We start from the raw sequence: 18,737 nt of genomic DNA on the forward strand, positions 1-18,737 counted from the left end.
TATCAGTAATCGTCAGTAAAATATATTAAAAATTTATTGTACGATCTTTGTCAAACTAATACATTAAAATTTTTAATGTTATTTTATCTATCTGCATTTTATTATTTATATATTTATCTGTCTACCTGTCCACCTGTCCACCCGTTTGCCTCTCCACATGTCTAGATTTTCACCTTTGTACATATATCTTCCTATTTGTCTACTGGTGTAACTGTCCACCTCTTAACTGTCTTAACATTTCATCTTCTTTTAAATATTTCTGCATATGAATTCGGACAAAAAATGAATATATAATTTTTAATGATCTTTAGATAACAAAATGTCAAATTTGTACTTTTTTCTGAAACCGATGGATCAATAATATAATATTTATATAGTAGTTTATAATTTATAGCACATTTTTTCCTTGTCAGAAGATTTTTGAGTATTTACTACATATTAATAGTTTTGTTAAGTCCAAATAGTTAAATCCAATTTTAGTCGAACATTTTTGTCGAATCACTAGGTTCCAAATTTACATAAAATGCCTTTTCTCAACTTTTTTTAAAACAGAGCCAAATTAATAAGGAAAATCACATAGTAGGGGAGATTGGGTACGGTTATGCCAAAGTACGATAGTGAGTCGCCATATTAGCTAAATTATACTGATTTTAAATAGAAAAAGATGAAGTATGTTTGTTCGAACAAACATTTGTAGACCAAATTGCTTTGAAAGAATCAAAAATAAGGTTTCCTGAGTTTTACTATTATTAAGGTTTAATAGTAATTGTTACTTGTATACAGATAGATCAATTGGTTTGTTAATTTACCGGTAATTAGTTTGTTTGTAGATTATTTAGCTTAAAATTAGACATAATGTTGATTTGTTTTCAAAAGCCTTGGGAACGGTTGTGACATATTTTGTGGGTACGGTTGTAACAGATCAAGAATTTAAGCAGATCAAAAAATTGACAAAGAAAAGGATATATGATGCACTATATAATTATATACAATAAAATATGACCAAAATACGTGTATACAAAGTCAACAAATAAACTATAAATAAAATATATTTAACTTGACTAAGACAAATATGAAAGTAAAAGGAAAAAACAATATAAGAAAAAAAAAGATTTTACAACCAGAAGCATGATTTGATGATTTATTCTGTCTGGTTTGTGGAAGCTTCTACTCTGAAAGTAGGGGTTGCGTAAAATTGATCAAGTGCCAAGAAACATGCAATTTCTGGTTTTGCGTAAAATTGACGGGTAATAGTCACTATTACATTTGTCACCATTGTAACGATGATTCTGACTAGATCTCAGTATATTGATTCATAGTTACTATTAAATTGTTACTGCTTAGTTAACTGATAACTATTAGTTATCATTTACTGATTTTAAGAAAGACTATTATAATAACACTGGTCGTGATGGTGACTTCATAATTATAAAAAGGAAAGTGATCACATAGTTCAGTATATTTATTGATTACTTTGTTAAAAAAATTGTGTATACAATATTCTTATATTATATCCATAAACTTTGTGATAATTATGTTGTGTTGTTTTACGTTATTCTGGAAATAAAAATCGTTATAAACCACTTTGTGTTCATACCTATAGTCTTTTAACCTGTCACAACCGTCCTGAGAGTGTCAACAGTTGTTACAAACCCTTTTTTGTCTAATTGAATTTTATGAGTAATTCATCGTATTTAAGGACAGTATTTCAGTATTTCCAAGTAGAAAAATGTTTAAATTAAAATTTAATTTACTTTTCTTTCAGCTAACTGGTACATTATCAGAATTATTGCCGTTAAAAAAGTGGCACAACCGTACCCAGGCTCCCTTATGCACTTTATTAAATACTTCTGAGATTGTATCAATGATCCAAAATTTCGCGAGAAAAATTTGGAGTAATGCTTTTAAGAACTCTATTAATTAAACTGAACAACAGAGATAATAACTAACAAGTGTGACTAATTAATAAAGATAAAGTTTTTTAGGTTTTCAGTAACAATTGATTATTCAAGCATTTTGACTAATAATTCTAAGTATTTTTAGTAACTCATTCATATAGGGAAAAACACCAAGTAGGGGACATATAAAACGCAAAGCCGTTATTTCTATCGAACTATTTTAATCAGTTGACTCTTCGAGGTGAGATAAAAGTGCAAAATGATGATATCGATTTTACTATTTACATTTTTGAGTGTATTTCATTTAGGTAAGTTTTATTTAATATATATAAAATGAATATATTTATATATTGATGTAAAAAATACGATGCAAAGTATACGTTTTATCTAATTGTGAGAAGTTGAGACAGTGAAGATTTCCATTTTTTCATTCATTGTTTGTCACGCAAAATTTGAAAATATTGGCTTATCGTACTTGTAATTTCCTACTTCGAAGGAATATTTTACAGAATGTATGCAATTAAAATTTAAATAAAAAGATACCTATTACCAAATAATTCAATAAACAACTTTGTCCTACTCTGATCTTATTTCTATATAATGTGTTCATAATATTAAGAATGGATTTAATAGACATATTTGGTGAACCAAAAAAATCCCAATGATCTATTTCAAAATATTTTTTAGTGCTAATATAAATCTAATTTCAATTTGTTTTTTTGTTGATCAAAGTAAATATTCAATCATTGATTTCTAAACGAAGTAAATTATTAAAATCTAGTACTTTTTAAACTTTGCAATGTACTGAACTCAAACTAAAGTAATTTTAGCAATTTTTATACAGCTTAAACAAATAAATTTCTATATATGATTTGCTTGGCCATTTTTGGAAATATTTTGAGAGATCGAAATTTTGAATAATTTTAGAAATATAAAATGTGTATCAATATGTAACATCTTTGAAATCGTAGAAGCAAAAAATAATAGAAAAATTTGAAAAAATGTAGAAAAATTCGATAAATTAGTAGCGTGTATAAACTATATTCAAATCATTTATAATATACACATATAACAAATTTAATAGTATATTTTAGTTTCCGCCAATATTTTTAGAATTTTGAAATAAACTGAATTTTATAAAATTATAGATTTTAATAATCAAGAAGTCAGTACTGATCCAGTCATATAAATCCAAATATAAAAATAATATAAAAAGTAACTCAAATTTTTCTCCAAATATAATTTTTTTCAAAAGTTTACAATTCTCAAAAATGTATTTTTTTCAATATTTTCAAAAAAGTTTAAAGCTTTTTTAAAAATTATAATTTTCGGTACAGAAAATTTCAGCAATTTGCCTTATAACATGATGCCATTCACTACTAGTTTACTATATGATTACTCTGCAATATTCATCTATGTTTGAGTTTTGCATAATCTGGTTTGCAGTTTTATTTTAACATATTTGTTGATATAGAAATCTTCAAATAGTATAGTGTTAACTTTACATGTGATTTTTGGGATTGGCCTTTTGAGAAGATATTTCAATATGACTCAATTTTCAAATATCACACAATATTTGGTAAAGCGCACCTATTGTTGAATATGTTAATGGACACCTATTGTTTGTTCTCGTCATATGTAAACTGATTTTAAATCTATGAAAACTAATATTTATCTAAATACATCTGCCTTGGCATGGTATTATAAAACCATATTTTAGCATCTGACCTAATCTGAATGTTTCAGATCAAGACAATCTACATGATAAAAGTGCTCATTAATATTTAGATCTATTGAAGTATTTTATCAATTTTATTTATTTTTTATGTAAAACTCTTAGTAGTGTCGTTACAAATAAACGATTCGTATGAAATTTGTAATATTGCAAAATGCGCAATAATCATTATGAATCTATGCATTATGATCTAATGTTGAATCATGCACTTATCTTCAGAATTTCATAAACAGTATTTACAATGAATTAGATATGATAAGAGGCTTCAATAATGGTATAATCAGCCGATTGAAATGTAGTATTTTTGAAACAAGCGATAAAATATTACGCAGTTTTTGCTCTACAGCTGACATAAGATCTATTTTACTTCCCAAAGGATAATCTAGATCTTCCAAGTCATTTTGAATTATTGGACTCCAAACCTATTAAATAAGCTAAAATTTGAATTTTCGTCGATGTATTTAAAAAAACAACCAAGCAGTTAATTAGCAGAAAGATGTAAAAAAATTGTCAACTGTTTTGCAAAAAAATTTGAGCCGTCTTTGAAAATTTGAAAACCATTCGAAAGTTATTAGTTGGCAATCAATTTGTTAAGGGTAATCTATAGCTTCCGAGTCATTTTGAACCTTTGGACTCAAAAATTATTAAATAAGCCAAAATTTTAATTTTCGTCGATGTGTTCACAAAAACAACCGGGCCGTTAATTAGCAGAAAAGTTTTTTTTTATTCAACAATATATTCACAACTGTCTACATAGACATTAAGTAAATCTTTTGGCAATTATATACACAAAATGACATCGATATATAAATAGTGAAAAATACACAGTTGCATAAATTAGCAGGAAGGTGTAAAATTTTTTGTCAACTGTTTCGCAAAAAATTTGAGCCGACTTTGAAATTTTAAAAAGCATTCGAAGGTTACTGATTGGCAATCATGCTGATAAGTTTCTGTTAAGGTCGGTCGGGCTATTATTTCGTAAAAAATTGTTCAAATTTTCTTGATGATTTTAATGAATTTTCGAACAGTGCGGAGAGTTCATATTTGACTTCAACTTTGTATGGTGATCATATCACAGGTCTAAACAAACGTTCTAAAAAATTATAGACCCACAAGAAGTGGTTTAGTTTTAAGAAATAACATTAATAACAATAATCAACAATAACACTATTATGATTTAGTAAAACGGGTGATTACAAAAATATATCGTATATCCAAGCTTATGGAAAAATAAAGATTCTCTAAAATCCTTTCCTTTTTTATTTGATATGTGCATACCAAAATATTATATACACATGCATATATGTGGAACGATCTGCAATTAGAATTTTTTTGCTCCCAGAGGCTCAAATGCTTCCAAAATAATAAGAAAAATTCTCTGAAAGTATTTGCTCTTAATATTAACTAAGATAGTCCGCAATCCAATTAAAGTTTCTTATGAATTTATTATTAATAAAATTCCATTTGTTTTTTAGAATTTTATAACTTAGCGAAAAGTGCATCAAAATTTAGAGAATAACATTGTATTTGCTAATTTTGATTATAGATAAAAAAATTATAATATTTGATATATTTCATATAATAAGTATTTACGCAAGAAGAATAATCAAGAAACTTTATTTGGAGTTCAGACTCTTAAAATTAAAATTAAGACCTCCAACTTTTAGAGATCTTTTTTTTATTAATTTGGAAGCATCTGAGGCCCTCGGAGCAAAAAAAGTGATTTTATAAATTTCTTTTCAGACGAAGAAATAAATTTTGAAATTCAAAATTTCTTTAAATTATGTCTTTTTTGAGTTTAAATAAATTTTGAATAACAAAATTTCTTTCTTCTTCTGAAAAGAAATTTATAAAATCACTTTTTTTGATTAATTTCTTTTTTAGTGAAAAAGTATTAATGTAAAATCAATCAAACAGGTAATTAATTTTGTTTTGTCAGAAACCTTTTTTCAAAACTTTCTAGAACTTCCAAATTTTTTAGCATTATTAATATTTTGTTATATAGTCCACTCATTGATTTTTATCATTTTCACTTTGATTATATTGTCATATTTCTATACGTTATTTTTTTAACTTTATTCATTATATGTATATATAAAAGAAATTTATCATCTTCTGCTCTTCTTAAACATATTGTTTGCTTAAATCTTATCAAGATCATGTTTCTTGACAGATGTTTTGAAGATGGAACGTACCTAGTTCCAAAACGTCGACAGTAAATAAATAAAAACATATTTTTTTAAAAAACTTTTATGTTTTTTATTACTTTTTGGATTCTTTGTTAGAAGCTCTAAAAATATTTTTAAATCCAAGACTACCATCTAATATATATATATATATATATATATATATATAATATATATATATATATTATATTATACATTTGATTGTATGATATACCTATGTACTGTAAAACAAGATGATCAGAAAAGTCTGCGCCATCGTAAGTGTATTTTTACTCTATCATGGTCGATCGTTTTTATTCTTTGTGTTCTTGAATAAACCGATTAAATGTATTTTTGATATTACGATGTTTCTCACTTTATTTGCTGCTCTAGATGATCAAACTTGATTCTTCTCAATTTTTTCTCATTCCAAAATATGCAAAAAACCTATTGTAATTTTTTTTTCAGGATCATCCCTACAATGTTACCAATGCGACCTGGCGACTAACCCGGCCTGCACGGCGTCTCTAAATTCCACTAAAGACATTGCAGCCGTAGAATGCGGAAAACTTCCTCAACAAGTTAGTGAAAATGATCGTTCCTTAACAAGATTTTTGCCACCAAATTTCGATGGACACTTGTCAACCACCAGGGAAGGAGTCGGATTTCAATGCGCAAAAATTGTTGCCACGAATAACATTCGTAAGTAATATTTGTATCACGTGTAGAATAAATAGTATCGGGTTCAATCCTCTAACCTCAGCAAGCTCGATATCAAGCAGTATGATAGTAAATTTTAACTTAAGGTTATAGTTGTTAAATGAATATAGCTTATGGTGGATGTTTCTGCAAAACTGTTACCTTAATGCTAACTAATATATAGTCTAGAGACATTAAAGAGTAACGCGGTTGACCACTGGTTTGCCAAAAATGGGTTAAGATGAGATATAGCAAAATCAACTCATATAGGATGTAGCTTTGATCGATGCAATATTTAAAATAGGTTTTTTTCATATTTGTTTTAATACAAAAATAAATTATTAACCTCCCTTAGGACAAGTTATAGTAATCGCACAAAAATCGAAAATGAAAATTTTTATATATCTTTACGTTTCAAAGTTTTCTGAACATTTTGGTATACCTTCGAAAAAATAGATGTATGTGTGTGTATGTATGTATGCGGATACAATTTTTCGTCGACGGTTTCGGGAACACGGATCAACCGATTTGAGTAATACAAAAAACATTCGATTCGTATTGATAAGGAGACGTGCTGATTAGTTTTTGGCGAGGGCAGGTCTAGCCGTTCCGAAGATACTGGGCAAAAAGTGCCAAAAGCGGTAACTCAGTTTTTGAAAGAACGGAGCATCCGATTTTAATAATTCAAAAAATATTTTACTTGTATTTTACAAGATGAAGAACTGATTAAATTTTTGGGAAGGCAGGTCCAGCGGTTATGGACTCTCAATAAAAATAAGTTCAAAAATGTCATTTGGCGGTCAAAAATGTTTATTGGACTTATGCACATCAAATTATCAGATATTTTATAGAGATCTACATAATGTGTACACATTTTGTGTAATTTTTTTTGGGTTCCGTACCAAGATTTTAAATTACGGTACGGCAAGTTCCAGCAATTTGCCTAAGGCACAATGCTATGCACCCCACTAGTTCCTCTAATTTATTGGATGTGTTTGATATTAAATACATTAATATTTATTTTTTGTTTAATGTGTTTGTTATTCACCGTATTAAAAACTGACAATCAAGAGCTGTTTCATAGTGATTTTCGTTTAGCTCGGCTTTTCCAAATAAGAGTGAATTTTTCGAATTACACATTTTTTATGGAAAGTATTTTTCGTGTAAAGCAGGGTTGGGTGCAAATATCCATATTCATTCTTGCTTGTTCAAAATAACACATAATAGGAAATTTTAATTTTAGCTCATTTTTTTGACTCCAAATTTAGACCGATTATTAATTGTAAGGTACATCATATTAATAATTATTTAATTCACTTTTTTTTCATTTTCAGAAGGTGGTTATAATATCACGAGAATTCTTCGAACATGCATTGTCGATTCCTTGAATTGCGAGAAAATTAATGAAGACTTAAAACAAGAAGGATTTTCTTCAATGATGTGCAGCACTTGCAACACAAATTTATGCAATAGTTCGACTTCTTTAAGCATCACAATTTTATTACCATTTATATTATTTTTAATCACAAAAACCACGTCTTAGGGAAATAATTCGAGCTATATATAAATTTTACAAAGTCTTTCAAACGCTGATTAGTGGATAAACTTACAGCATGGTATTAAAAATAACTTTATTTAAGTGAATTCAAATACCATTGATTGATTAATTTAAAATTATCACTACTCGATTTAGTAAATCCAAAGTAAAGACCATAACGACTCATACTTTGTGTATTTTTTAAATACCAATATAAAATTTCATGTATTATTTGTTTCAATTTAGCATCAATTAGAATAGAATCAAAATAAATAGTGAATCTCAATGTTTAACAAGTAGATCAAGTGTTTTTCGACTTAGGCATTGGTAATAAATTCAAGTGATTTACTTTTATATTTAATTAGTTAATAACCGTATAACAATTTTTACTTCAAGCCAATAAGCCGATGCCGATGTTACCTACATTAACGTACACTTTATTAATATTGTATTAATAATGTAAATTATAATAACTTTTTAATAAAAATATGCACAAATATAAAAATATGTAAAAAATTATATATGTTTCTTACTAACTAACTATACTTACACGCAAGTTATAGACCTTATACATATGGACTGTTAAAACATGAAAGCCGATAGTGACGTCACGGTGTGAACGAGCGTTGCCGAGAATAGTCTAAACTCTCGATGACCAGTGAAACTTTTAATTGAATGGCGGACTATCTAAAGATTAATATTAAGAACTGAAACTTTCAGATGGTTTTCCTTTATTAATTTAGAAGCGTTTAAGCACTTGGGGGCAAAGAAAGTCAAAAATGTCCATATTAAGGACCAACCTTATATATATATATATATATATATATATATATATATATATATATATATTTATACGATTAGTACGATTTGTACTTTGCCACCAAATTCAGCTATTATCTCATCATTTGGTAAAAGTTTCTTCACAGCAAGCATCCTTTTGAGATCTGAGATCGGTATATGATCGCAGGGAAACGGATCTAGAGAATATGGTAAAAGGGAAAGCAATTCGGAGCCCAATTCATATTTTTCTTCTTTTTATTTTTTAAGACCAAAATTTAAAGTTGGCCATTCAATAGTTTTCAAGACATGCGAGGTTGATGGGTGCCTGGCTCGCAATACTGGTATTGAAACCGTTTTCAAAAATGCATAATTCGATTTTGATGAAACTTGATATATATTGTTACTACACTTTACTGAATATTTGACAAAAATTTAAAGTTGAAACATTCAATAGGTTTTCAGATATGCGAGGTTAATAGGTCGCATAATAGTCTAAAGTTTAAATCATTTCTAAATATGCCGTGAACCCCCATTTTTATTTCGTGGACCCTCAAATTTTGTTTTCCCTGTCGTGGATTCCTTGAAAGTTGCCATGGACTGCTGGGGGTCCATGTGGACCACTTTGAGGATCACTGATCTAAATGTTAATATTAATAGCTAAAATTTTAGAGAATTTTTATCAATTTGGAAGCATTTGAGCTTCTGGGAGCAAGAAAATTCGAAAATGTTCATATTAAGGACCACCCTGATTTATATATATATATATATATATATATATATATATATATCTTATATATAAAAATGGATCGCAAAATGTGTTGGTAAGCGCATAACTCAACAACGCCTGGACCAATTTGGCCAATTCTTTTTTTAAAATGTTCGTTGAAGTCCAAGGATGGTTGTTACGGCGAGAAAAAAACGAATAATTGCCGGGAAAACCCTAAAAACAGCCCTTTTCTTCTTTAATCGAGTAGGCAACGCAATTTGTAAAAAAAACAATGATCTATGTCATGACATTTTGTGTAGTTTTTGATAATCTAATTTTGAATATATTTATATAAACATAGAAATATCTTTCTATTAATCAAGCTATATTGGCAGCCAAAAACATTGATGTAAATTAATTAAATTTCAAAATTCAAGAACAAATTACAGGTGAAATAGTTGATTCGGCAACTAACCAAGACGATCCACCGGAGTTTTTAAACTCGCTGGATTTGCTAGGATTGTCACCTCACAATCTTCAATTAAAGGTTGGATCGGAAATTATAATGTTGCGAAATATCGACCAACTATATTCAAAGGATAGCATAAAGCAGAAGATGTTCTCGCACCATGCATCCCAATGCGTTTCCAGTGCGTTTATGGTATCATTAAGTGTTTGTGGTATTAATTTAGAAAACCCATGTTTCTCACATGGAAAATTGTATGTTGTTTGTTCCCGTATTGGAAAACCATCAGATTTGTTTGTCTATGCGCCAGGTAATCAAACAAAAAACATCGTTCATCACACAGCACTTTTACATGGTTAAAATTACTTACTTTTAAATGCTTATAGTGTTTTATTTAATTATTTTTAATTCACACCAAATTATTACCAGGGTGAAAGAAGGTAGGCACAAAACACCGCCACATTACAATTTTTTTTGACAGGACGAAGTCTGTCGGGCCGGCTAGTATATATATATATATATATATATATTTATTTATATGTGTGTGTGTGTGTTTGAGTAGCGACAAACAAAAAAATACATTTCTTTAATTTTTCGTAAATTTCTTTAATTTTACTATTGCTGTTTTTCTCAATTACTAAAACTAATCGAAGATTTCAGAGTCCTAGACAATATTAGAATATAATATCATTCATATAATATTAGAATATAATATTATTCAAAACCTTTGCGACCTGAGGAGGGACATGCTAACTAATTTTTAGGACATATAGATAGAAATATAGTACATTGTCCTTCAGAAAATAAAATATATTTCAAGATCTCAATTTAGATCAAAGCATGTGACAAATATATTTTGTTTTAAAATCACGGAAAATTTTAATTCTAGAATATGATTTTCTATCGATTCAATTTTAACAAGAAAATTTAATATTTTAACTTTAAATTCTAACAATATTGATGCCTTTTCAAAGGCCATAATATTTTCAATTTCGTGGGGTGAATAAGCTATAATATGTGGACACCGATGCTTTTATTAATTTTTTTAAGTATTTTGGATTTAGGTAAGTGCAATAAATTATAATATATTAATTAATTATTATATGAATATATACATAAAACAATTTACAACAATAAAATTTGTCTAAGTTTTTTCTCCTTTGTTTGATGTTGTCTTCCAAGATTTTAAATATAATCCAAAATCAATAAAAAAAATATATCTAAAATATTGTTGTTCTGGAATAGACTGTATTTTAATTTTGCATTATATTATAATATTTCTCGACTGTATTTATTCGAATTGTATCGCCACAGCCTCAAAATTGTTTTTTCTTACATCAAAAAATGCAATTAACTGATACTAATATGTTATTCTAGGGACATCCCTAAAATGTTATTCATGCGATCTAAATACCAACCGCGCCTGCACGGCAAAATTAACTTCCAAGAAGGACATTCCGATTTTGGATTGCGACTTACTTTCGCAACGATCCTATGAAAATAATAGTTCCTTAAAGGCATTTTTACCACCAAATTTTATTCAAACTTGACGCTCAGGAGCACCAACCTACAATTTCAATGTTCAAAATTGATTTTGACCAGTACAAACCGTAAGTAATTATAAATGCAATTATATTATATATAGCTACTAACAAACCCGACGAACTCCGTTTCGCCACCAGATGGTTTCGTGAGAAAGATGAAGAAATTTTTTGTTTCTTTTATATTTGAAAAGGAAAAATTTGATTTTGAAAAATGAAGTGTTTTTTAGTTGAACTTCTCTAAGTAAATGAAAGTGAATCCGCAAATTATCCGTTTCATTGAAGTGCTCTTTGGTAAACCACATTTTTTGTTTTTTGGTCTGACGTTAACACAAACAAAGCGGACGGTTTTCCAACTTGTGAACAGGCAACGTATAACTCGCCATGTGAAAAACAATGATTTTCTAAATAATCTATTAGAAATTTATCCCGCAAACACTAAGCGATTGACCTTGCGACTTGTTATTGCGAACGCAAGGCGAACTGGAAATTGCAATCGTTTGAAGTCAAACGGAATACCAGTCAGAATCATTGGTATGTCACCAAATCGCCAGCAATTTTTGACTATTTCATGATATACAGGGTGTTTCAGACAACGCCAATTCGAAACAGGGTGATAGTATTGACCATAACCGTCCTGAAAAAAAATAACCGTCCTTAGAAAAAAAATCTCTTGTTCTTTGGAAATTATGAGCTTTTAAGTGCATGCTAGAGCTTTGGTGTAACTGACATGGACATTTTTCAGTTATTGTGGTTAACTTTTATTGAATTTGTTCATTCATATACTAACGTGTATGGCATCGTATCTTAAAGCAAATTACTGAAACTTTCCGTACCGTAATAAAACATTCAAGAAATACTGATTTTTTTCAAATAGATTATTATCAATACTTTAGCACTTATTTTTCGTATTTTATAGACAAAATATGAGTTTATGAATTGGACTATGACGTTTATATATCTTTACATGAAAAGTAAATGATCAAAACTTAATCAATCAGATTTTAACTGATGGACATTGTCTAATATTTATAAGAATGATATAATCTGAATTGCAAATTTAATATTATTTATTTAAATTATATAAGCGAGCTTTAAAACTTTTGTTGGAATTAAAATTAAAAATTCAATATGTTTTCGATACACAGAAAATAATTTTTTTGAAAATTAAAAAAAAAATTGAAATGAAAATAAATTTTGGCCAAAATTAATCGTTTCATTAAACACAAAAGGAAAGTTTTTCTTAATTATTCAAATCGAATGCTCAGTTCTCTCACAAACTGCCATTTTTTGCACGTTTAGCCCGTTTCTACAAAACGGCTGGACCTGCCTTGGCCAAAAACTAATCACCACTTCTTCTCTTCATTACATAAATTTAATGTTTCGTTATCTCAAAAACTTGATTTCTATTTTCTGCACTCTTTGCTCCGTATCTCCGAAACAACTGGACCTATTTTCGCCAAAAACTAATCCGCACATCTCCCTAATAATAGGAATCGAATGTTTTTTGAATTATTCGAATTCGATGCTCCGGAAATCGTGGATGAAAATTTGCGGACACACAAATATACACACCTTTTCTAAGGTATGCCAAAATGTTAAAAAATCTTCAAAACGTGAAGACATGCAAAAGGTTCGAATTTCAATTTTTGGACGATTACGATACAAGAAGTTAGAAAACGTTAACGTACAGTAAATTACCAGTAATTGAAACCCAAATATCTGGAAAGTTTTGAGTAAAAGGCAATATTTAGATCTATTTTCAAATTAATTCGAGGTATATTTAGAAAAAAATCTATATATTTGTGGAAACACTTAGGATTTGAGATGGGCTTATCATATCCGATGCCGGATCGGTTAGGATTTTACTCCGCTTCAGAGAGGAGTTATATCCACCTAACAACTCCACAAATCCGGCAACTTTGAAGCAAAATACTTTACACAAATGTATTCTCTAGTGTGTTGTTAACATATCTAAGGATTCATTAAGACTTTGGAAATAGTTTACAAATTTTATGTATTTCAATATGCATACAAATCTCAAATTGACAAAAAACTTGGGAATCAAAATCAATTTTGTAATTAGTTTTGAAGAGAAAATATAGAATTCTTTGAATATATTTATTTTTATATGAAAATAATGCAGTGAACCTTATACATGAAATAAGAACAAATCTTTGTGTATAATATTTTTCACAAAATAATAATACATGGCATTCTTTTATTATTTCCTTTTCGAGAATTAATTATACATCAGGTAGTTTGATTAGCATACTATTACTTTTACACAATTATAAAATAATAATTGTGTAAAAATTACAATATAATACTACATATTTTTTAACTGGTTGTATACCATTGAATGAGCTTATTTACGGACAAACATTATCGTATGCAGAATATAGAATATAAAATAGCATTATTTTGAGACATTATATACCTGCAAAGACCTAAAACTGGCTGTGAGACGAGAAAAACCCAAATCTTTGTATTAGTAAAAAATCTCAAGCAAATATCTGAACATGTTACCAGATTTAGTACTAGTTTAGAGAAGTCGGATATGACAAATCCTGTGAGACAACTCCACTCGGATTCACTCCGAGGGAGGAGTTGTATCGGAGTGATAACTCCGGAGTGAGTTATCCATCTCTACTTAGGATTAATATTTTTACTAGAAAATGATTACCGGCAGTAATATGAACGAATTTTCAATTCAACATACAACAAGCTTATATTATACTCTCAAAGCATATAATGGATTAATACTTTCCGAATAATCGAATTAAATAACTAAATAATCAATATTTTTAAGACTGTAATTAGGCGATATGTTCTAAATAATGTATTAAGACTACGGTACTTTGGTGTTAAAAAAATTCCTAATAATTTCTAAGAAAAACTAATTTTGCTACAAGCATTTTGAAAAATAATATACGATGTAAGTAATAGACTATGTGAACAATGGTTAAATGATTTTTTATTATCTATACCTGGAGGATTCCATTTTAATATTTTGAGATATTTTATATTTTTTGTAATAATCATATTTAGAATCTTAATTTTCGCGAAATAAAAATTATTTATGATTTATATAAGTATGTATCTATGTATTTAGTCTAGATTTATATAAAATGCCCTAAAATGCCAACCTTATTTAAAAAAATAGCCAAATTAATTGAATCCCACAAAATGTAGGAAAAAGTCCCGTAACGCCGGACGGCACCAAGCACCGGAAACTATTTAAAACTCATTATTCTTACTTTTGCTTGTTCAAACTAACTCATGTCACACAATAGTAAAGTTAGGCTTAACATTTGGAACTATTATTACCTACTTATGAGTAAATTTTTCCAATTTTTTTTTAGCTTTAGATGGTCAGAAAACCACGAATATAATACGTTCTTGTGATGTCCATGTCGATGGTGCGGATTGCGATGCAATAAAGAACAATATGGAACAAATAGGATATTCTAATATTAATTGCACAACATGCAAAAAGGATTTATGTAACAACAGATCGACTTCTATAAGCATCGCAATTTTATTACCATTTATACTGTTTTCCATCGCTAAATTAATTTTGTAAGAAAATAATACTTTTTTTCGTATTTCAAAAATTTACATTAAACCTAAATTATTCGTTAAACTAAAAATATAAAGTGTCAAAGTGTAACAAATGTAAGTGTACAAATTCAATTATATTCCATCACCTTTTCTGTAAAAGACTAAAACCTTTGACATTATATTGATATGGTCAATGTTGTTTCTTTTTGATTAATTAATAATTATCACAAGTCTTGCTATATCCCATTGCGAAGTAGAGACGCAAATGTTTTTTTAAATATTAATATAAATTTGCTAGTGTTATTTGTTTCAATTTAGCATTGCTTGCAACAAAATCAAATAAAATAGTGAAATTCAATTTTGTGCAAGAAAATATATATTATGTTTTGTAAAAAATTCATGTATATTGAAAATAAATTCTAATGCCTTGTATTTTTAATCAATTAATTTTATATATATTTAGCAGTATATATTTGTTCTGAATAGGTAGTTGATGATGTAATTTTTATAACAATAATATAGATTAAATTAAAATATTGTACGAATAATCTAAATAAAATTATCTTTTTGGTCAAAATACAGACAATGTGAACAATGGTTAAATGATTTTTTATTATCTATATCTGGAGGATTCAATTTTAACTCTTTGGGGACGGCTGTCCACCTGAGTGGACAAACATACTCTGCGACGCACATGCTATTTTATAAACAATGACTCAGTTTGCATCGAAAAGTTGAATAAATTACATATAGCAGTGATAAACAGTGTTGTATTTTTAAAATAATTTCAAGTTATTTTAGTAGTATTTTTAGCCTTGTTCTTTGCTATATAGTCTTTTTTTAATATTTAAAACAACCGGGCGCTTTCAAATATGGCAAAACGACTGGTAAATTTAGTGAATTAAGCAGTAGTGAAGATGAGTTTCAAACAGACATTCAAACAGACAAATTTTACGATGTAATGATGAATGTAGTGATGAATGTGATGATGATATTATCCAACCAACAAAAGGAAGAAGAAGTTGAACAAATTAAATGAAGAGCGGAAAGTCATTAGCGAATGTGCCGATTCTCCTTCAATAATCGAGTTTGACATACATCAACAAACACCCCGACTACAAATACCAAGCAATATAAGACATCCAATAAATTAATTTACTTTATATTTTACAAATAAATTACAATATAATAGAAAAAACAAACCATTATGGCAGCACAAAAATGAACAAATATACTGACTAATCAGTGGCATATTTTAAATGCGAGAGAAAGAAAAAGGGATTGTATTGTCTGTTCTGACAGAAATGTACCAGGAGAAAGGCGACGAACAACATTTTATTGTAAATCATGTCAAAATCAACCACCTATGCATTTTGGAAATTATTTTGAACGTCACCACCATTCTCCATAAAATGATCAAAAATAAATTAATATTATAAATGTATGTCCTTCAATAACCACAAATTTTTGTCAAACAAATTGCATAACATACACAATGAAATCAAGTTTACAGGCGGTTCAGTAGAATGTTTTGAAATCGGTGCCGTCCCGTAAGTGTTAATATTTGGAGATAGTATTTGTTTGTAATAATCATATTTAGAACCTTAATTTTCACGAAATAAATGTATGTACTTAGTCTAGATTTATATAAATGCCTTTCTTCAACCCTGCTTCAAAAAATAGCCAAATTGATTGAATCCCACAAAATTTACTTTTATTAGTCACTTCATATTAGTAAAAAAAGATTCCAAAGAAAATGGAAAAATAAGTTTAGAAAGTCTATTAATTAAGATGAATAACAAAGATAATATTTTTATATATATATTTTATATTTTTAATACAAATCTCAATGTATCCAAAGTATTTTGATCCAATAAATTAAATCTAAAACAATGTACTGATGAAGCTTTAAAAATACAGAGCATGTTATGGCATTCAAAAAAAAATAAATTTTAAGTTATAATAGCATATAAATATGAAATAATATCTAATCTTATTTAGCATCACATGCTTAACTAATTCAGAAATATGTATTTTTTGGCTTCAGCAAATTTAGACCAAATGATGTGACAAATGACAGATTTCAAAAAACGAGTTCAAAGTAGTTCTCTAAGCAATAAAGTTAAAAATTTTTGAATAAAAGTAAATACTACGTATATTGATATAATCAATTACAAAATTAAGCCAATAAACTAACTAAATTAGTGAAAATCATTGATAAATTATATATTTAATTATATATTTATCCTATACAAAATTAAATATAATACGCCAAACGTCAAAGTAAATCACAAAATTGAAGTGTCATTTTAATGACAAATTAGTGTCACCCTTCGGGGGATACGATGGACGGTTTTGCAGATATCCCCATCGTAAATGTGAATAGAATACTCTATGATGATTCACAAACATGTTCTCAATACATCACGGAACAAATTAAACTTAATAAAACGAATAACCATCAAACTGAAACCACAGATGCAAGTAAAATGAAACCGTCTATTCTATTGGATAGTAATTATCAAATTCCATCGACAAGCAATGAGCCTATGATCATGGATAATATAGATTCTCAAACTGCGTCTACTTCTTGGAATTCTGCTCCTTGGCAAGTTGTTACTAGCCCGAAAAGAAAACGACCAAAGCGCCAAAATGACGAACCGATTAAATTAAATAACAGATTTGAAGTATTAACAAATGAGGAACCGAAGGCTCAGCCAGAATGTCCTACACCAATCAAAAAAATTATTCCGCCTCCTATTATTATATACGGAGTTACAGATTATAAAGGTATGACTAGTACTATCGATAATTTCTTAGGCAATAAAAATTATACAACAAAAACTTTATCAAACAATAACATAAAATGTAATGTTTCAAATATTGAAGACTACAGAAAGCTAGTAAAATTCCTACCTAGTACGAAAGCAGTTTTCCATACATACCAGGTCAGTACTGAAAGGGCATATAGAGTTGTGTTGAAGTATATCCACCATTCAACAGATATTTCTGAATTGAAAAATGAAATTGAAACCAAAGGGCATAAGGTCAGGAACATTACAAATATATTACGCTATAGGCAAAAGACCCCTCTTAATATGTTTTACATTGATCTTGAACCAAATAAAAACAATTCAGAAATCTTTAAGATAAATAAGATACTTAACCAAATTATACATTTTGAGACTCCGTTTAAACCATCAGTGATATCACAGTGCACAAAATGCCAAATGTACGGTCATACAAAAACGTATTGCAATCGTCCATTTATTTGTGTAAAATGTGGACTGCCACATGACAGTAAACGATGTACGAAATCAAAAGAATCCCCAGCTTTTTGTGTGAACTGTGAAGAAGCTCACACAGCAAACTACAAAGGTTGTTCTGCCTATAAGAATTTATTACAAACTAAATCTAAAAATGATTTCAACAACAAAAACGGGTCAAAACAATCACACAATTCTCCTATAAACATCAAAACTGCTGCCACTCCTCAACGATTTGGTAGACTAACAAACACGGAGCACATGTCATACTCTCAAGCCATCAAATCCAATAGAAGCGAAAACTCAAATATACAAAATAGTAACTATGCAAATAATGAATTTTCTCAATTCTTCACTGAATTTAAAAATATGTTTCAACA

The 18,737-nt window shown here is 28.5% G+C and overlaps 1 protein-coding gene across 2 annotated transcripts; it reads left to right on the forward strand.

The window, feature by feature from the left end:
• The first annotated feature begins 2,119 nt into the window (after nt 1-2,119).
• LOC113385001 lies at nt 2,120-8,326 on the forward strand. Of its 2 annotated transcripts, none has more exons than XM_026622798.1 (3): nt 2,120-2,206; nt 6,267-6,500; nt 7,832-8,326. In XM_026622798.1, exons 1-3 carry the CDS (start codon nt 2,158-2,160, stop codon nt 8,038-8,040), a joined length of 492 nt encoding a protein of 163 aa, XP_026478583.1. In that variant the 5' UTR covers nt 2,120-2,157; the 3' UTR covers nt 8,041-8,326. The 2 variants fall into 2 exon arrangements, with proteins under 2 accessions (XP_026478583.1, XP_026478584.1); XM_026622799.1 differs by having other exon boundaries at nt 7,835-8,326.
• The last annotated feature ends 10,411 nt before the right edge of the window (nt 8,327-18,737 follow it).

Source organism: Ctenocephalides felis, unplaced genomic scaffold, assembly GCF_003426905.1.
Source record: "Ctenocephalides felis isolate EL2017-DRISC unplaced genomic scaffold, ASM342690v1 CF-g0.4_SCAFFOLD_03571, whole genome shotgun sequence".
Taxonomy (NCBI): domain Eukaryota; kingdom Metazoa; phylum Arthropoda; class Insecta; order Siphonaptera; family Pulicidae; genus Ctenocephalides; species Ctenocephalides felis.